At 53.5% G+C, this 20682-nt stretch overlaps 1 protein-coding gene and 1 long non-coding RNA gene across 2 annotated transcripts in view; one reads left to right on the top strand and one right to left on the bottom strand.

Moving 5' to 3' along the window:
- Positions 1-4916: 4916 nt before the first annotated feature.
- Positions 4917-20682, bottom strand: part of ZNF783 (zinc finger protein 783) — a 21475-nt gene continuing 5709 nt past the window's right edge. The window contains exons 2-7 of the mRNA XM_040471666.1: positions 18619-19020; positions 18406-18532; positions 18113-18241; positions 11042-11170; positions 9905-9997; positions 4917-8101 (exon numbers count right to left, since the gene is read on the bottom strand). Of these exons, the coding sequence (XP_040327600.1) occupies positions 7260-8101; positions 9905-9997; positions 11042-11170; positions 18113-18241; positions 18406-18532; positions 18619-19020 (1722 nt within the window). The 3' untranslated portion in view covers positions 4917-7259. The remainder of the gene's footprint in view (positions 8102-9904; positions 9998-11041; positions 11171-18112; positions 18242-18405; positions 18533-18618; positions 19021-20682) is intronic.
- LOC121028144 (uncharacterized) overlaps positions 18828-20682 on the top strand; it is a 17158-nt gene continuing 15303 nt past the window's right edge. Inside the window, exon 1 of the long non-coding RNA XR_005789095.1 lies at positions 18828-18933. This is a non-coding gene — a long non-coding RNA (uncharacterized LOC121028144). The remainder of the gene's footprint in view (positions 18934-20682) is intronic.

A 20682-nucleotide genomic window follows, 5' to 3' on the forward strand; every position in this document is an offset into this window, starting at 1 on the left:
CAGGTGAGGGTGGGGGCTGGGCCTGCACTCGTCTTGAGGGGACAGGCTGTGGGGGCTCTCACGCTGCTCTGCCTCCCCCTCCCCTGGGGTCCAGAGGCTTGGTGGTGGCACAGTCTAGGAGGGAGGAAAGGGGGCCTAGGCTGCATGAAGGCGGTGATGGGGCTCGCCTCCGCAGGCCCTGCAGGGAAAGGGTGCCCGCCGGAGGTTCGGAGTAGGGTCCACCCCCGTCAAGATGTGTGGAGGACAGCACTGAGTTTGGGGCGCAGCAGAGCGCCTGTGCTCCCCAGGCAGGCAGTGTGTGTGACCAGGCCGGGAAGAAGGCTCTGATCCTGCTGCCCCACAGGGGACAAAGTGGAATCCAAGAAAGGCAGGGAGAACCCAAAGTCACCTGGTCCAGCCACCCAACTTGCCAGGTGGGGAGACGGAGGCCCGGGACGAGGAGCGAGTCCCATGTGGAGGTCAGCTCTCGGTGCATGTACCCTGCGGCACAGGCCTACTGAGGCCCTCCCTTCCACGCGCTCCCCTCAGCCGGAGGCCTCGCAGCACCCCGGGTCCACCTTCTGGAAGAGGAAAACCTGTGGCCAGGCAAAGGGAAGGAAGGCTCTGGGCCCCAGCCTCCCAAGGAGGAGAGAGGACAGAAAGCTAACTGCTGAGCCGCTCAAAGCAGTGGGAGGATTCAGGTGTGCAAGCGGAGACGGAAGGGGAGCGTGGAAGAGACAAAACCGGCCCAGCCGTGTCTCACACCGACGCGCGAGCGCCCGCGCACTGGCTCTTCGCCCACAGCCCGAAGAACTTCGTGTTCCAGGACTGAACCTCGTTTTCTGGACTTGGGGCACCCCTGGAGAGCAGGCCCACAATAAACCCTTCGTGCAGCAGCTTCCTGAGAACTCACAGTGCAGCGAGTCCTAGAGGTGCAAGTACAAATCAGGGGCGGCCTCCGCCCACCAGAAACGAACAGGCTGGCAAGTAAATGTGTGGGTACGAGCTGCCCCTGGGGCCACGGGAAGGGCAGTGTGGCCAAGAGCAGTTGCCAACTCACATTTAATCTCCGTGAGACCTTGGGCAAGTCTTTGAACCTCCCTGCATCGCACTGCGTTCTATTAAACCGAGAAAAATGGGAATTAAGAATACCTGCTTCCTGCTGGAAGACAGCTGATCAGATGATCTCAAAGTGCTCTGGGTTCTCAAATCCAAGGGGCCCATTGGATTCAATAAAGGAATAAAGCCAAGGACTTTGGGCTTAGAAGCGCCCAGGCGCCAGCCTCTTCCCCAGGGAGACCAGTGTCTCCTGGCTCCTTTTCGTGTGCTCGCAGGGCCCCTTCTGCTGTGTTCCAGGCTGCCTCACTCCTGCCCTGAGAGACACGCGGCCACATCTTCAGTAGTCAGGGACACCTGAAGTACAGGTCGCCCACGCCAACATGGGTTAGTGCCATTTTGGAGAACGGTTCAAACCAGCTCCAGGCTCCTCTCCCTACCCCCAGGCCAGAGGGCATCGCTGGCCAAACCACTGGGCAAATACCGTCTCATCTCCATCGCATCTGCTTCGGGTAAGAGCAGGGCCCAGCAGCTGAAAGGATGCGGGACCCGGGCTCCTGGGTGCTCGTCCCCTCTCCTAGGGTCACACGGATCTTCTGTGATTCCCCTACCCGAGCCAGCCCTCGCCCTCAGAGACCCTTCTGGAGCAGCAAGCACAACCGTACCCCTCCCGACAAACCCTGCGCCGTCTGCCACGGCAGAGACGTCTCAGCTGTGTCACTTATCTTCTGAGGTTTTTTGAGCCCTTTCAAGTCAATTCGTGGCTGGCATTAAGAGCCAGGAGGTCAAGCATTGGCAGACATGGGGTTCCCCCCACTACGAGTCTGAGGACCCTGCTGAAGGCAAGCAAGCCCTCTCCACCGGCACCAAGTTCCTTGTCGCCCACGGGGGCAGCCTCGGCACCCAGAAGTTCCCGTTTCTCAGCAGGTTCTCCGTGTTCTCCAGCCGCCTCTGCAGCAGCCCGTACTCCTGCGGCAGGGTCCCCAGCACGGCCCACTTGCTCTCCATGTGATTCCCGAACTCCACGGCTGTCCTCTCACAGTCCGCCAGCTTCTTCCCCGCAGTCTCTGTCTGCCTCTCCAAGCTTTGAAGCTGGCAGCCGTGGACTCCATCCTCTCCACAATCTGAACGGCAGTCAAGATGGCCAGAAGGAAGATCTCTGCGGACTGGATCTGGGCCCCTGGTTGGAGGCCAGTCCCCATACGCCGTTCCAGCAACTAGACACAAGGAGGTGGGTCAGCCACCACGAGAGAGGTACCAGAGCCATTCCCAGCTACAGGAATGCCAGGGTCCTTTGGAACGGGGTTAACTTGTTCTGGGCGCCAGAAGACCTCATCGGTCAGACCCCCAGACAGACCCGAGCTGGCCGACTTTCAGAGACAGCAGACACCGGGCACTACAGAGCCCTCATGGGAAGAATCTTGAACCAAGACCCAGGGGCAATGGAAAATGAAACAACAAAGCACTACCATCATAAATGGACAGAGTGCAATGGATTCGAATCACGGCTCTGCCACATTAACAGCGACGTTAGCTTAGGTAATGACTTAACCAAACTTGCTTTCTTCATCTGGGAACACAGCCCAGCAGAAGCCAGGAAGTGAGTGAGACAGTCAGATCCGGAAAACTTCCCAGGGGACCAAGGCACACTCAGAATGCTATTTCAGCCATCGAGTGTTCTAGAGCACACCACCCCATACTCAGGACTCAGAGGAAAGGCTCTCTTGTTCTGGCTTTAAGGCCCTCGCACTCTGACATTCAGTGGCTTGTGACCTACTGACCTGTCTGGGACATTAGGTCCCTGTGACCCAGGTGCCTTGTTGACCAGCCCCAGAGCACCCTCCGCACTAGGAGACCAGGTCCTGGCTGCCAGGAAATAGAGCTAGAAAATGTTGAAAGCCAGCCCTTAAGAGTAGTTAGAACAAAGACATATTTCAAAAACATATCCTGCATGGGCATGGAATATTAATCATGTATTACTAGAAGTAATAAAATAAGAAATTCAGGAATGGCTCGGTAGAGATGGCCAAGGTATAACAGAAACATTCTTGGGGCTCCTGGTGGCTCAGTCGGTTAAGCATCCAACATCAGTTCGGGTCATGATCTCACGGTTCCTGGGTTGGAGCCCCACGTCCAGCTGTGTGCTGACCGCTCAGAGCCTGGAGCCTGCTTCAGATTCTGTGTCTCCCTCTCTCTCTGCCCCTTCCCGACTCATGCTCTGTCTCCCTCTCTCTCTCTTTCAAAAATGAATAAACATCTAAAAAATTAAAAAAAAAAATTTTTTTTAATGGAACTCTACAAACTTGACTCAGTACCTCTCCTGCCATTTGAATCCTGCAAGTTTTGGGGTAGTTGTGAGGATTCAGTGCACTAAAGGTGTAGAAAATCACTCAGCGCGCGTTACTTGCCTTGGCCCATGTTCTATTACTGAAATAGACATAAAAGGCTGTGGGCCAACAATCAGAATGTGTTAGGAACCAAAGACTGATTAGTCCAATTCTATGTGACTGAGGTTCCCCCACGACCTCCTCTAAAAAGCACTTAGCAAAATGTCCAACACATACTAGGTACTGGTCATCAGACATCAGTACTTCCTTCTCTCTTTCACAGCATAATTGTTCTGTCTCTGAGTCTGGCCTCTGATCAGTACAAGGTGTAGCCTGGTGGAGGAAGATCCGGCCTTCGCACACTAAGGATGCACATTTTATATTCCTGTAATGCCTTGTCACAAACGTGACACCCAGGAATGTATCTAAAATCATTTCCAAGCTATTTCTACCAGGGGAGGACACCCTACCGTCAGAGACAGAGAAAAATCTCATCTTGACACCTCTTGTCACACAGGCCAGGGACAGACTAAGACGAATCCGAGCCGAAACACACAGAACCAAAATTCCTCTATAATGCAGACCCCCTCCCAGTAGCAGTAGGAAGGACTTCTCGCAGCATTTTGGAAAAGAGGGAGGAGGCACTCAAATGCATCCTCACTGAAGTCAGAGTTCAGGCCTAGCGTTTTATGGGATCCCGAGAATCAGGTGCAAGACTGTGCCACAGGAAAAAAGCGAGGGCCTAGACTGGCGTGAAAATAACCTCCCAAGACAACAGCAACTGGTCTCAGCATGGAAAAGGGGGTGACGATGGGGTGGTGGTCTCTCTAAGGTGTCAGTGTTGGGGACGGGGTGGGTGGGCTGAAGGACAGGTCCAAAAGGAGAGCCCTGGAGGGTGTCTCCTGTGAGGACGTTCACGGTCCAACCGCCCAACACCCTGACCCACAGAGCTGGTCCACCAAACACCAGGGCTGGCTGGAACCTCGGAAATCTTGTGGCTACGTCCGTAGACTAGTAAACTGGGGCCAAGAAAGGAGAGGGTACTTCATTCTCGACCTCAGACAGCTCCCCTTGGCCGCTGCGGCCTCAAGCGTCCCGGTCGTCACCCCTCCCCTCAGGCTGAGTCTCCCCAATTCCAGGACATCCTCCGAGAGGGCCGTCCTTACCGGCCCCGGGCCCCCTGCCACGGGTACGCGCGGAGACCTTGCGGCCCAGGGCGGCGGCGTCGCGGCGGCCCTGGCAGGCGGCGCCACTAGCCCCGTACGGGACCCGCCCCGCGGCCCAGAGCCCGCTCTTCATTGGCCAGCCCAGGAAGCTCCGCCCCCGGTCCGCGCGGGCGGCTAGTCCCCGCGGGCTGGGAGCCCGTTCCCCACCGGCCGGCCCAGGAGGTCCCGCCCCCCGCGGCGGAAGCCCCGTCTACGCGGGTACCGGGGTCTCGTGCGCGAATGCAGGCCCAGGCCCGGCCCTTCGGGAGCTGCTCGCCAGCCGGGCGGACAGACTGCGCCGTAGGGCCGACTCCCGGAAAGCAGGAAGCAGGTCGTGCGCACGCACTCATTGAGTCCAACATATTTATTGAGCACCCATGAAGGCAAAGGGCCGCCACCGTCACAGTTCTGAAGGGCCTTTAAGCGCCAGGACCCCACCCTTCCTTGTTTACAAAGGAGGAAGCCGAGACCCAGAGCTAGGAGTGAGTCTAAGAGCCAAACCAAGTGCTAGTCTCCAGGACTCTGGAGCACCCCTCTGCTTCTGCACCACGCAGCATCCGTTGATTCATTTGGTGTAAAGAATGCTCCTTGAACACCGATTGAGTGCCAGGCAAACTCCCAAGGCCTTAGCTTTGGAAGAAGGGGGAGCCTGTGCCCCCCCCATCACCCCGATCACCCCGGGTTCGCGCGATCACTGGAGTCCCAGTATTTACACAGGGCATTTAGCATTAGAAAGGCCTAGGAACTCGGAGCCCTGAGGCATCCCCAGGAAACACCGGAGACCAGCTCTGAGCGCTAAGGGGCAGGCTCAGAGCAGCTACCTTTACACCATATCCTGTCAGAGCCCAGTCCTGACTGGTGAGGCCCCTGGAGAGGGTTGGGAGTGTCAGAGCAGAGAAGCAAGAATGCACAGTAGGGAAGGGTGGCACCCCTTCTTCCAAAGCCCAGGGGAGTGTGGCTGAGCTCGTACCGACTTGTTTACTCGTTCTTGCCCCAAAGGTTATGGCAATGTTCCCATCTGCCCCCAGCTCCGTTCATGATTTGGGGAGAGGCGTGAGGGCAGAGGGGGCCACAAGAAGTGGCCCAGCCATGGACCCAGGCACCGGGAAGCAGGCCTGAATGCCGGCCATTTCACACAGTGCCAGAAAAATAAGACAGCAGTCAAAACAGCTAAGGACCCATTACTCCAGTTTGAAAATCACCCAAACCAAGAACTAGTCTCTAGGTAGCACCCACGGTGGTGTTACTTAAGAGGCACAAGATGCTAGCTGCCCTCGATGTTTCCAGGAGGCCTGACGCTGTTCCAACTTCCACGGCTTGAACCTCCTTGCTGTCGTAAGAATTTGTTCCGCTGAAATACAAAGGGCTCCTAGGGGATGTAGCTGATGGGAATGTCTCACCTCACTCTGCACCCAAAGGACCTTCCACTCACTCCAGAAAATAAAGGTCCTTTCTGAGGGATTCTGGCTGGGGGGGGGGGGGGGAAGGGCTGGAATGGGACAGAGAGGGGGCCCTGAACTTGCAGGATCAAACCACACTCCCCGTTTGCCCCACTGCCTCTAAATCTCTTATGACCCTGAAAACCCTAAGGTGAGGTAGGATGCGCTGGGGTCATTACCCCCTTTGACAAGTGAGGAACCTGAAATGGAAGTGGTTAAGAAAAATTCACCCGGATCTGGCCTTTCTCTGCTACCGGCCCCAAGTTCTTGGAAACAGACCCCTCTTTTAAGGTGGCAAGTCAGGCCTGGCAGCCCAGAAGTCCAGGCTGACTGGCCAGCCTCACCCACACCAGGATCTTCCTGGTGGGGAAGAGCCTCGTATGGCTGGGTCTGCATCTCTTCCTTCAAAGCAGCTACCCCCCTCCCAGCGAGGAGCGTGCCTACCCATTAACACTGAGACCTTGGAGGAGGCGTCATCCACTCTCAACTTGTTTCCCGCTCTCAACTAATAACCAAAATCAATCATGGATGTTGGAATACGGGACTCACATACCTGGGAAGGCACCTGGTCTCCAGGGCAGCAGCCAAGGAATCCCTGTCAACACCCTGGCTGATGTGGAGAGCCCCCCTGCTGTCCCCACACGCAAGGAGGCAGGAAAATTCCTGCCCCTGGGGGCTCCTGGTCCCCTTTGCAACCACACACGATACTTACAAAAGCATCAGAAAAGCTCCATAAGGAGGGGGGTTGGGGGAGGTTTCAAATAACAAAAGTAGGAAATTCAAATTTCCAGTGCCCACCCTTCAAACTGTCCACTCTGCTGTGACCTCTGTGTACAATAACAAAACTGCAGGCCCTCGGTGTCTCCGTCGCTCCCTACCTGCAAGGGCCACTGTCTCCAGTCCTCCCGCCCGCCTCCCGTACCTGCCAAAGGCTCTCACCGAAACTGGGCATCCTCTAAACCTTCGAGGATCCTTTCTAAGTCAGGAATGTAGAAAAGGCAGCAAAGAATGACAAACTTAGGAAACTTAGGAAATTCAGGCATCTGGCCACACACAGTCACTAAAAAGGCCACCACTTCCCATCTGAATGAAAAACGAAAACAAACAAAAAACCTCTCCAAAGCTTCCCGGAATGAGGAACCGGCGTCAGGCACCAGGGGAAAGGCCTGAAGGTGGACAGCAGTCCCGCTGGGGGTGCCCAGGAGAGCAGAGGGCCCCCCCCCCCGCCCCCGCCCCGCCGGGCTCCTGCTGGGTCAGCCCTCCTCAGTGTGGCTGGGCCTGGGCCGGGGTGGACTCCCCGCGACGGCAGAGGGAGCGGCAAAGTGCGGGCCCGCCTGGCCCCGGGCGTGAGTCTGCATGTGGACAGACAGGTGGTGGTTGCGGTTGAAGGCCCGGCCACACTGAGGGCACTGGTAGGGCCGCTCGCCGGTGTGGATGCGCTGGTGGCGGAAGAGGTCGGACGGCCGGCGGAAGGCCTTGCCGCAGTAGGGACAGGCGGGCCAGCCCTGACTGTCGCCCGTGTGCAGGCGCTGGTGCAGCAGCAGGGTCTTCCGCTGCTGGAAGAAGCGCAGGCACTCACTGCAGTGATATACCTTGGTGGCCTCCGGCCTCCGTCCCATGAACGGACGGCCTGCCAGCGAGCGGCGTGCTCCGGGATCGTCAGGGAGCCAGCGGATGACAGGGCCCGGCACCACCACCTCCCCCGGCTCCAGTGTGGAGTGGTCCTCCCCCCAGCCGGTGGGCGAGCTCCCCGGGGCCTCCCGGTGCTCCTCCTCCACGTGGCTCCGCTGGTGAATGGTCAGGTTGATCTTCAGGCGGAAACTCTGCCCGCAGTCGGGGCAGGGGAAGGTCCGCTCGCGGCGTCGAGGGAGGATGCGGGGTGGCTCCCCGGCGGCCCCTCCGGGCCGCGGGTCCCCCGCCCGCACCCGCGGCACCCCGGAGGCATGAAGCCGCCCAGGGCCCCCAGTCCTGCTCCTGGGCCTTTTGGGCATTCGACACACGGTCTGGCTCCGGGACTCCCCCAGGAAGAGCTGCTCAGGCGTCATCTCGTCCTCAGACTGTGCTTCTGTCTTGATGACCACGCCGCCACCACCACCTGGACAGAGGAATCTCCACTGATTTCCAGTGGGCCACACTGGCCCCCACCCAGGCCACTCGACCCGGTGCTGCCTCCAGGCACATCTCTGGCCACATCTGCACCCATCCTGCACCTACTTGCGCAGAGTCCTTTCTCCTCCACGAGCTCACAGCACAGATCAGGGACTCCGTTCGCTTGGCCCTAGCAAGCAGGCATTGCCTCCTAACATCATCCAGTCTGTTTACTGTCACGTAGCCCAGAGGCTCCGATGGCCCATCCTGGGAGGCCAAGCTAAGGACATCAGGAGAGAGGAGACAGAGCCGCAAAACCAGGACCCGGGAGGTCAGGCGGAATGAAAGACAATAGGTAGGTGGGGGCAGGGGAGACTGTGGACCCTGAGATACATTGGCCATGCAGGGTCCCCAAGAGTTCTGACAACTTTAGTTCCCGTCTACGAAGGACAGTGAACCCTGGGGCAGCCAGACTAAGTAAGAAGCCTCAGGCCTGAAAGTGGTGGATGTCGTAGCCACACCCTGAGCTACTCCTCGGACATAACAAATCTACACTGAGCAACCGCCACCTGCCTGCCGCCCTGCTCTCTAGTGACAGGCAGGAGGCGCGAGGACCTGGGCTTCCTGGCTGGGCCTCAGTGTGGGTCACCCTGGACTCTGAGGCGGGACTGAGGCATAGGAACTGCCAGAACAGTGGAGAGAAGGGAGACCTGAAGCGGCACAGCGGTCGCAGCAACAGCCCTCGGGGGCCCCTGGTGCTGGGAAGGAAGGTTCCGGCCACAAGCCCTGCTGGAACGCTGCATTCTCCCAAATCCTTTACCTGCCGTTCCCTTCTGAGCTTCTCTGGAATCAGCCCCAACTACTGGCTTCTCTGACCTCCCCCAGCACCCAGGAGCTCAGCTGAGGCTCAAAAGCTGACAGCGAACCCTACCCTGGGCCCTTTAAGACGAAACCTTGAGCCCTTTCCGAGAAACGTCCAAGGTCTAGGACAAGAGGGATTTCTATTCTTGCTGAAGCATGAACTGAAACCACACCCCGGCAGACTGCAGTGAACCCTTAACTGCAGAACCTCCTGATGTCAGGACCTTGCAGCTCCCTGCCTGATGCAGCTTCCTGGTGACCCGCACAGATAATTCCTGACAGAACTTTATTTCTGTACTAGAAATGGCCCAACTGGGGGTCTCAGGCCCTATTCCCTGTGAAGGCCAAGGGTCCCAGATCTCTTGGTTTGAAGCCCATCCCCAGCTTGGACTCCCACCATGCCACCACCCCGAGGTGGGCCCAAATCTCACCTCTGCTCCCACCAAAGCAGGTACCAGGGTGGAACCAGGTGAGAACCGGATCCCTTTCTATTAGGGTAGAAAACCACCCCAAAGCCAGAATGGGCAACAATTGCTCTCTTTTTTCCTGCTCATCAGGTTGTAAGCCTGGTTTTACGGACTCGAGGCCAGGGAACGAAATTTAAGTCACAGGCCACCACATACAAACTGGGAGACATTGGAAGCTGTGAGCCTGGACCACTTCCCAGGGCTGCTGGGAGGCCTTTCTGTTGCCAGACCGCAGACTGGGTGCACACAGCTTGTTTTCAAGCAGCACCTTTCCACCAGGTCACATGTGATGGGGGGAAACCAGGACCTACGTGGTCTGGGTCGCCAGAGCCCCAGGGCACCAGTACCCGGGGATGAGGAAGGGACCCCTCAGGAGGAAGCCCCTCACCAGGTCCCACTTCGCCACCTCCCACCCCACTCCCAAGGGCCCCCAAGATCCTCCGAGGCTCTGCTGTGGCCACGGGGCCTCTCCCTTCACTCACCTGGCCCCCTGCTGGGCAGGCTGTCCCTGGGAGGGGAGGCTGGAGATTCCCCACCTGAAGATTCTTCCTCCTGTTTAACCGAGGCTGGTGGACCTGTGAGAGAGACTCCGTGAGGGCCTTTCCCAACAGCGGGCCCTTGATGGACAGCATAGGTATCTCTAAGCAGCCCCCAGACATGTTCGAACGCCTGCCAGGAAGAGGGGGCTCCTGGGCTCTGTCCGGAGGACTGCCCAATCCACTGGAGGACTGCCCACGGCACAGCCTCTGCGTCAGAGGTGAGAGGAGGGCCAAGAAGGCCATGGCCCCGGTTCCCTTCTGGGTCAATGCTGACAACTCCGTCACCCAGAGGGTGTGGGGAGGCCCCTGGAGCACAGTGCCAGGTCTGCAGGGGAACAAGGACAGTGAGAAGGTCCTCCCTCTCCTTACACACTGGCCGGGAAGGAGGGACTCGGGAGAGGGAGGGAGGGTCACCTCCAACCTCAGCGAGCTCATATTCACTGGGGGAGGGTCACAGAAATCACTGGAGAGAAGGTGACCCAGCCCGAAGAGTCAGGCCCCTGGAGGAGGAGGAGGAATGGGGGCGGGAGCTGGCGAAGCACAGTCTGGAGGCAGAGAACAAGGCCCTGGTATGCCACACGTTATGCTACATGCCTTCTGCATGATACTCCATTTCTGGGAATGGATGGACAGAAATGTCCTTCAAACATAAGCAGGCAGAGATCACTGGAAGGGGGGACAGAAGGCACAGAGCCCCTCACGGGCTCCAGAAAGAGGACATCTACGGAGGAATGCCCATGCCAGGGCTGTTCCAGGCATATGACACAGGTTGCCCAGTTCGTGTGCCCTGTGTGCGAAGCCTGAGGAGGCCCAGCGCCTGCGCCCGTGTGCCCTTCCCCTCAGCCCAGCCAGGCCTTAGGGACCCACGCCTTTGCTCAGACCATCTTCTGCTGAAAATGCCCTCGGTTCCCAGCCAAAATCTACTCTTCCTCTAAGGTCTGCCTCAGGGGTCCCCTTTCCAGGCAGCCCGGTCCCCGCCACCCCTCCCAGCCGCCAGCTTTAGCCCCCGTTCTCAGCACCGCCTGTCTGGGGCCACCGTTGAGGTGGCGTCCGCACCCCTGCCTGGTGGCCCTCTCTCACCAGCGATGGTTCCGTCCAGGCTTCCCCTTGCTTCTGGGTCTTGCTGGTGCCTGGGGGCCCGCCCTTCTGTTGGCTCATCCTGGGCAGGGCTGACGGGGCTGAGGATGTGCTCTGGATGTGGAGGGAGGCCTGGAGAATGCAAATCAGGGATGCTAAGGACAACACAGGGATCCCCCACGTGGCAGGAGCCTCTGAGGAACGGCTACCCGCAGTCACTGGGACCGGGGGGCGTCGGGTCAAACCCAGGTTATGATCATGCAGTGGGCTCCACTGACCATTAGTGGCTAAAAGAGAAGGAAAAGGGACAGCACAGTAACTCGTGCAATAGTCCCAGACAGGTCACGACACAGCAGGGCCAACGATCTGGCTTTTGGAGACTCCCAGCTCAGAACGGTACTACAGTGGCTCCCAATCACAAGTCCTACACCAGGCTGATGTATAAGGATCCCCTTGGAAGCACCCCAAGATTCTCATCACTGTGACTTCTGGATAGGCCTAGAAAGTATGCATTTTTAAAAAAAGCTTCCGAGGGCAAAAGAGATGAACAAAGAGTTTATGGAATAAGAAATTTAAATGGCCCATGAAAACATAAAAAGATATTCGACCACACTCATAATGAGAGAGGTACCATTAAAAACACACTGTTGTATGGGGCGCCTGGGTGGCTCAGTCGGTTGAGCTTCCAACCTTGGCTCAAGTCACGACCTCATGGTTTGTGAGTTCCAGCGGGGCTGGAGCCTGGAGGCTGCTTCAGATTCTGTGTCTCCCTCTCCCCCAACTCACGCTGCAGAAAGAGGGGCACTTGGGTAGCTTAGTCAGGTGAGCATATGACTCTGGAATTCGGCTCAAGTCATGATCTCACAGTTCGTGAGTTCAAGCTCCATGTGGGGATCTGCACTGACACCATGGAGCCTGCTTGGGATTCTCTCTTTCCCTCTCTCTGCCCCTCCCAGGCTCACTTGTGCTCTCTCAAAATACATACATACATACAATAAACATTAAAAAAAACACTGCGTTAAGAAATTAAACGCATACATAAATGTAAACATTTCATGTTCCTGGATGGGAAGACTTAATATTATGGCGTCAATACTACCAAACCGATCTATAGATTCAACACAATCTCTATTAAAGCCTCCATGATATTTTTTACAGAAATAGAAAACCCCATCACTTCTCAGCCTTTTGGCTAAGATCAAGTGTAGAAGGAGAAAAACCCACCCTAAAATTCATATGGAGTCTCAAGGGACCCCCAAATAGCAACAATAATATTGATAAGGAAGAACAAAGTTGAAAGACTTCTCGATTTCAAAACTTACTATGCAGCCTAAAGAAACAGAGAACCAAGACATAAACCTTCACATATCTGGTCAAAAGATATTTGAGAAGGGTCCCAAGACCACTCAACGGGGAAAGGACTTTTCAACAAATAGTGCTGGGAAAATCGCACATCCACACGCAAAAGAATAAAGTTGGATCCTTACCTAACTCCATATACAAAAATTAACTCAAAATGGATCAAAGACCTAAATATAAGACCTAAAACACAAAAGTCTTAGAAGAAAACATAGGACAAAAGCTTCAGGACATTGGATTTGGCAATGATTTCTTGGACAGGACACCAAACACACAGGTAACAAAAGAAAAAAAGAGACAAACAAGACTTCCTGCAAACTTTTTAAATATGTGCATCAAAACATACTATCGAGTTAAGAGGCAATCCCCAGAACAGGAGAAAGTATTTGCAAATCACATATCTGACAAGATATTAATATCTAGAATACATAGAGAGGTCCTAAAACTCAAAACAGATGGGGCACCTGGGTGGCTCAGTTGGCTGGGCATCTGACTTCGGCTCAGGTCATGATCTCACAGCTCGTGAGTTCAAGCCCCACATCAGGCTCTCTGCCGTCAGCATAGAGCCCGCTTGGGATCCTCTGTCCCCTCTCTCTGTGCCCCTCACCAACTGGTGTTCTCTCTCTCTCTCTTTCTCAAAGTAAATGAATAAACTTAAAAAAAAAAACTTAAAAAAAAATCTCAATAACAGAAAAACAAACAACCTGACTCAAAAATGGGCAAAGGACTTGAATAGGCGTTTCCCCAAAGAAGATATACGAATGGCCAACAGGCACATGAAAAGATGCCTGGAATCACCCATCATCAGGGAAATGATGGCCACTATCAAAAAGAAACAACAGAAAATAGTAACTTGGTAGGAACATGGAAAAACTGGAACCTTGGCACACTGTAGGTGAGTGTATGGTACAGTCACTAAGGAAAACAGTGTGAGAGTCCTCAAAAAATTACAAATAGAATTACCATATGATCCAGCAATTCCATTTAGAAGTATACACCGAGGGGCGCCTGGGTGGCTCCATCGGTTAAGTGTCCAGTTTCGGCTCAGGTCTGATCTCACGGTTTGTGGGTTCGAGACCCACGTCGCGCTCTGTGCGGACAGCTCAGAGCCTGGAGCCTGCTTCGGATTCTGTGTCTCCCTCTCTCTCTGACCCTTTCCCGCTCACATTTTGTGTGTCTCTCTCAAAAATAAACATTAAAAAAAATTTCTTTTAGAAGTATACACCGAAAAGAACTGAAGGCAGAGTCTCTAAGAGGTATTTGTACGTGCACGATCGTAGCAGTGTTATTCGCAATAGCTAGAACATGGAAACAGCCCAAGTGTCCATCGACGGGATGAATGGCTAAGCAAAATGTGGTACACACATACAACAGAATATTATTTAGACTTATAAAGGCAAGAAATTCTGACACAGGCTAAAACATGGGTGAACCTTAAGGACATCATGCTAAGTGAAATAAGCCAGTCACAAGAAGACAAATGCGGTATGATTCCACTGATACGAGCGACTCGGAGTAGACAAAATCACAGAGACAGAAAGTAGAACGGTGGCTGCCAGGGGCTAGGGGAGGGGGACAGAAGGAGGGAGTACTGTTTAACGGGTATAGTGTTTCAGTTTTACAGTTTACAGTTTTATAAGGTGACGAGAGTTCTGGAGATGGGTGGAGGTGACGACTGCGTGCCATTATGAATGTATTTAATACCATCGAACAGCACACCCAAAAAAGGCAAAGATGGTAAATTTTATGTTATGTGCATTTGACCACAATAAGAAAAAGAGAAAAGAAAACAGAAATGAAATACTGATACACAGTACAACACGGATGAACCTTGAAAACATTATGCTAAGGGGAATAAGCCAGAGTCAAAAGACCGCAGATTCTAAGATCCCTTTTATATGAAACGTCCAGGCAGGGCAAGTGTATTGTCAGAAACATGTGTCGTTGCTCAGAGCTGGGGGAGCTGGGAAAGCGTTGGGGGTGATAGCTGCAGGGTACAGGGTTTGTGTCTGAGGTGATGAAAGTTTTATAAAATTGACTGCCATGTTTGCTGGTTGCGCGTCTCTATGAACATTCTAGAAACCAATGGACTGGACACTTTAAATGAGTGAGTTGCATGGGGAGTTCATTATATCTAATAAAGCTGTTATTTAAAAAAACAAAAAAAAAACTATACTGACATACTTCTTACCTATTAGGTAGACAAAAATTCTACAAGGTTGACCACATTCTCTGCTAGCGGGCCAGTGGGGAAGGAGGCTCTCTTTCACAACACTGAGGGAGATGCAAATGGTAAAGCCCCACGGAGGGGTATTTGGTGGTAACTTCTGGCAAATTTACATCTGCCTTTACTTCCCCTGCAGCGCAGTTCCTAGGAATCTATCCCAAAGATACATTGGCAAGAATACGAACTGCCTTCGGCACAACATAGTCCCTTCGGCACGATTTCTATCAGTAAAACACTGGAAATACCCAGAGGTCCGCCAATGGGGACTGGGTAGACGGACTATGGTATATCACGCCACAGAACATTCCACATCCACAAAAGAAAGGAGAAAGATCTCTACCTACACGTGTGAAGCGATCTCCAGGGCAGACTGTGTAAGACAGGGATGTATCTCTGTGTTACTGATCTTTTCAAAAGGAAACACCAGAAGTACCAACAAGAAACTAATACAAATCGTTATCTGTAGGGACAAGGAGGGGACAGCGATGGAAATAAGACTTCCCTGAATGTATCCTGTTAAACCAATTTGACTTTGCAAACATAACATGCCTTACATACTCAAATGGCTAAATCAAAAAGTAAAAAGAGCCATTTCTAAAAATCTAAAAATAAATAGAAGCAAATGAACTTAACTGTATATCAAGTTGATGACATAACCACATACAGAAAATAATTATGTCAAGGGACCTTAAAAGGCATTATTTTGTCTGTAGGTCCCGAATGGAATGCATTCAGAAGACCAAAAGAGCTATACAAAAAAAAAAAAAAAAAAAAAATCTCAGGCTTTAATCAAAAGTGTAATTGTTTAACATTCCCATGTAAAAGAAAAGTGACACACAAGTAGCAGATCAAAGAACATTAAATTTGAGTTAGAAATATCACTATGAACTCATGATTTTTTTTCTTTACAAAAATAGCCATCTTCTCAAAAAAAAAAAAAACCCCACATATTTTCTGAAAAGGTTTAGAAGTAATACTAAAAATTAGCCACTACTAGCACTCATACTGTGGTCTCCAAATATCATTCACCACTGAAAGGAATTAAAACTCCATGGAGAAATTTGTATTCCAGGTCTGGGGTAGGAAATGATTCTAGAACATCTTGAATCTGAAAAGCCACTGAAGTCACACCTACAGGCCAACGTAAGGGGGCTGTCGTGAGCTGAAGATGGGACAATTTAAGCACAAAAAATAATGACTGCGAAGGATTGGCACATATAACATATTCAACAGTCTATGAAGTCACAGTAACAACAGCAACAACGACAATGATGATAATAACGTAAAAAGCTCAAGTATTGGTCACGTTTGCAGGTTTCTAAGGCAATAGCCCTTCATTCTGAAAAATGACGAAGGAAAAGAATTCAGCATCTCTCCTGCCTGTTCTGTACAGACTGCATTTCCGGGGAACTAAAAGAGTTGATTCAGGAAATTACTCTTTACAAAAGAATTTCAGCTATTCGGTGCATAAGGAGGACAGGATTTCACCATTTTGCAACCCCTAATGGAATAACAAATCCGGGCAATCATGTTCAGTGACTACTGATGTCATCAGGTGAGCTGGTGACGGGGAGCTTTGGAAGAGCAGGGGAAGGAAAGCACTGGAAAGCCAGGCGAGCGGAGCCTCTGCGCCTCCTGACGGGCAGCGTGGAGCACACAGCACCACCTCTGAAGTAATCCTGCCCATAAGAGTCTGCCGGAATCCAAACAGGCCTCCCGATCTACCAGTTTATAGGAAATGCAAAAAAATGGAAGAACAATAAATGACACCAAATCCAGAATATGGGAAATAGTGGCATTTAAAAAGGTAAATGACGTGGCGCACCTGGGTGGCTCAGTCGGTTATGTGTTAAGTGCACGACTCTTTTTTTTTTTTTTTTTAATGTTTATTTCTTTATGAGAAGAGAGCGCAGGAGCAGGGGGGAGGCTCGAACTCGCAAACTGCAAGATCATGACCTGAGCCGAAGGTGGAAGCTTAACCGACTGTGCCACCCAGGTGGCCCAGTGAAGCGCCCCCGACTCTTGATTTCGGCTCAGGTCATGATTTCATGGTTCGGGAGGTCGAGCCCCACATCGGGCACTGTGCTGACAGAGCCTGCTTGGGATTCTCTCTCCTCTCTCTGCCCCTTCCAGGCTCTCGTGCATGCGCACTCTCACTCTTGAAATAAATAACTTTAAAAAAAACACAAAACTATTCAAAAGATAAATGACGTTAGAAGGTCAAACAAATAAATGACGTTAAAGAGGGAGAGGTGGGGCCGGTCCATCAACTGAAGAGCGGGAAGGAACAGAATGTGTAATATACACCCGCCCAGCTGGGCCCGGGGACAGTGCAGAGGTGGGTGAGCCTGGAAAACAAGCTCAGTGTAAGCAGGCACACAGAAGGTCACACCCAGCAGGATTCCATTGACAAGAAACATCTAGAAGAGGCAAATCTACAGAGATGGAAAGCAGGTCAGCAGCCTGGCCTCGGGCTGGGGAGCAAGCAGAGGGAACCGCTAACAACTACAGGTTCGGCTTTGGCGGACAAGAAAGTTCTAAAAACAGACGGTGGTGATGGTCACAACCGTGAATGCAGTAGAAACACGGACTGCGTCGTCTACGAATGGTTTGGCAAGTTAGCTATATCTCAGTAAAGCTGCTAAATGGCGGAGGAGGAGGTGTTCCCAGGCTGTTTTACGGATTTTTTTATAAACCGAATACAACACGTGGACTTTGGTGGACTAGAAATAGAACCCGATACCTACAGGGAATATTTTGGAGACAATCGGGGAAATCAGAACACGGACTTGGGAGGAGATCCTAATCTGCTGGGTGTGAGACAGTGGTATTTTGGTGTTTATGTTCAGAGAAAGGAAAGAAAGAGAAGGATGGAGCCAAGGTGGCAAACTCCCGATCGTTGCTGAATGTGCGTGACCGTCATTCGGGGGGTGCGCTTGCCCTTCTCTCGACTTTACTTTCTTCATTTTATTAAAAACAAAAACAAACAAACAAAAACAACCCTCCCAGAAGATTCTGACCTGCTAGAACCACGGTCCTACAGCGCGCCAGCTGGCCAGCTAGGGTCCCGCCCTGGCCGCCCCTCCGAGACGGCCGTCGCCACAAAGGGAAGCCGGTGCACCACAGGCCTCACAGCCACCGCTTAGGTCGGGGAGCAGAGGTGGGAGGCCCGTGATGCACCGGTGCCAGGAGGGTCACTGTCAGGAATAAGTCCCCACTGACACGATGCGCAGCACACGTGCGCTTTACTTTACGTCTGCCACGCAGTCCTCACAATAACCAACCACTGCCGGCCCCTGTGGCTCTAAGGCGAAAGCCCTCCCCTCCCCCCCAACAGCCTGTGACCAGGCCGGCCTAGGACAGAGTGGGCCCCGCTTTGGGTAAAGGGGCCTGTGCTCCCTTCCTGGCCTCAGAGCACATCTGGAAAGCCCGTCCGGAGAGCAGGGCTCCAATTTGGTGTGCCCACCCCCCACCCCACCCCCACTCACCAGGGCTTGGCCTCCTGGGATGTGCTGCCTGTCTCTTACTCCCCTCCTCATGACCCCACAGGCTTTCAGGACAAGGCTCCTCTCCCCTCTCCATCTGGGTTAGGATGTCCGGTTTGGAGATAGCATAATCTGCGCACAGAATGGAAGGAGAGCTGGGTCAAGACTGGACACCCGCCACCCAGCTGCCCACAGAGATGGAGAGACACGGAGCAGAACAGAAGTCAAAGCGAAGACAGAGACTGCCCTGCCGGAGGCCAATCTGTGAACACAGATCCCCACCTACGCAGCCTTACCCAGGGACACCAGCATCTCGTAGTTGCCCCGCATCACGTGCTTGTAGAGCTCCTTCTGCCACTCGTCCAGCTTGCCCCACTCCGGCTCAGAAAAATACACGGCCACGTCATCAAAGGTCACGGGCACCTGGAACCACAAGCACCACGTGCGCTCACCCACACGCTTACGGGCACGCCCCGCGCGCTGTCCCACCCCCAGTGCCCGAGGGGTACCTTGGGGACCTCCCCCTTGCTGCCCGGGGGCAGCCGCAGGATCCAGAAGTTTCTGTTTCTCAGCAGGTTCTCCATGTTCTCCAGCCGCCTCTGCAGCAGCCCGTACTCCTGCAGCAGGGTCCCCAGCACGGCCCACTTGCTCTCCAGCTGGTTCCCGAACTCCGCGGCTGTCTTCTCGCAGTCCGCCAGCTTCTTCTCGGCCGTCCCCGCCCGCCCCTCCAAGGTCAGCAAGCGGGCCAAGCAGGAATCCACTTTCTTCTCCAAGGCCTGGATGGCGGCCACCACCGTCCACAGTGTGATCTCCGTGGAGTACAGGTATGAGTTCTTCTCAGCAGCTGGCTGGGGTGACAGAGAAGGTGTCGAAGGGCTTTCATCCCCTGTTTGCTTGTCCCTCTCTGGAGCCTGTCCACCGAGAAAGGGGAGATGGTATCACAACGACACGATCAGGGGCGCCTGGGTGGCTCAGCTGGTTGAGTGTCTAACTCTTGATTTCAGCTCAGGTCATGATCTCACAGTTCAGGGGATCCAGCCCCACATAGGGCTCTGCACTGACAGTGAGGCCCCTGCTTAGGATTCTCTCTCCCTCTCTCTCCCTCTGCCCTTCGCTCTGCACCTACAGGTGCCCACATTTTCTCCCGCAAAATATATAAACATTAAAAAAATATATACAATCCAATGCCTCACAATAACACTTGCCCTGATAAAGCCCCGTCTGGGATCCTGAGGGCCAGCCAGGCAGCAGTGTGGGATGGGAGGCAGGGACATCAGTTAGGACATCAGTTAGTGTAGCCTCAGGGACAGGAAACAACGGCTGGACCAAGGTGTTAGCAAGTGGGAAACAGGAGAAAAAACATGGCCAAAGGCCTGGGTCTCAGGTGACTTCCGCCTTGGGTCTTAGTCTCCCCTACAAATGAAGGCACAGGCTTTAAAGCACAGAGGACATGAGGTTTGCAGTGAGAGAGCCTGGGTGCAACTGGCAACTCCGCCCACCGACTTTGGGCAAGGTTTTGACACATCTTTCAACTTCACTTCCGCATCTAGACAATGGAACAATAATAGTGCTCAGGTGGTAGGGTGCTGAGAATTAATGACACAATCTTTGTTGAAAGCACTTAGCACCGCATCATATACGCAATACGCAATACAATACGCAATACGTGCATGCATGCCGGCGCCCTATGTTGATTCAGCTAAGATGATAATGATCAGGATGTTGACAATGATAATGGTTCTGGGCTCAGGGACACAGCATGAAACAGTTCTCATGGGCTTTTTTCTCCCCCTCTTTCATTTCATCATCCTTGACACCCTGGGAAAGAGCTTCTTTTTTATTTATTTATTTAGAAATTTGTTTTTAATGTTTCTTTATTCTTGAGAGACAGAGACAGGGCACGAGTGGGGGAGGGGCAGAGAGAGGGAGACGCAGTATCCGAAGCAGGCTCCAGGCTCCGAACTGTCAGCACAGAGCCCGACGCGGGGCTCGAACTCACAGACCACGAGATCATGACCCGCACCGAAGCTGGACGCTCAGCCACCCAGGCGCCCCGGTGTGGAATCCGCTTCCGTTCTGTGCGCAGATTAGGTTATCTCTAAACCGGACATCCTAACCCAGATGGAGAGGGGACAGGAGCCTTGTCCTGAAAGCCTGTGGCGCCTTAGCTCAGCGCCTGGTGCACAAGCCTTTCTGGAGCACAAGCCTTTCTGGAGCACGTGCGTGCAATGGCCTGGTCCCGGTACATGGTGCTAAAAGCCTTTGTTGGAAGGATGAACTGACCTCTTGCTCCTCCAGTTCACTCCTCCTTCACGGTCAAACCACCACCAAGTCCTATCCGTTTGACTTCCAGACTTAAACCCATCCTCTTTGCTCCCTCTCTCTCCCCTGCCATCACCCGGTCCACCCAGACAGCTGCTGCAATGCTAATTTCCCCTTCTCCTCCATACACTTTCCACAGAGTAGTCAGTAAGCATTAAAAAACAGGCTAGGGGCGCCTGGGTGGCGCAGTCGGTTAAGCGTCCGACTTCAGCCAGGTCACGATCTCGCGGTCCGTGAGTTCGAGCCCCGCG

Source organism: Herpailurus yagouaroundi, unplaced genomic scaffold (assembly GCF_014898765.1).
Source record: "Herpailurus yagouaroundi ecotype Mexico unplaced genomic scaffold, PumYag 100, whole genome shotgun sequence".
In the NCBI taxonomy this organism is placed as follows: domain Eukaryota; kingdom Metazoa; phylum Chordata; class Mammalia; order Carnivora; family Felidae; genus Herpailurus; species Herpailurus yagouaroundi.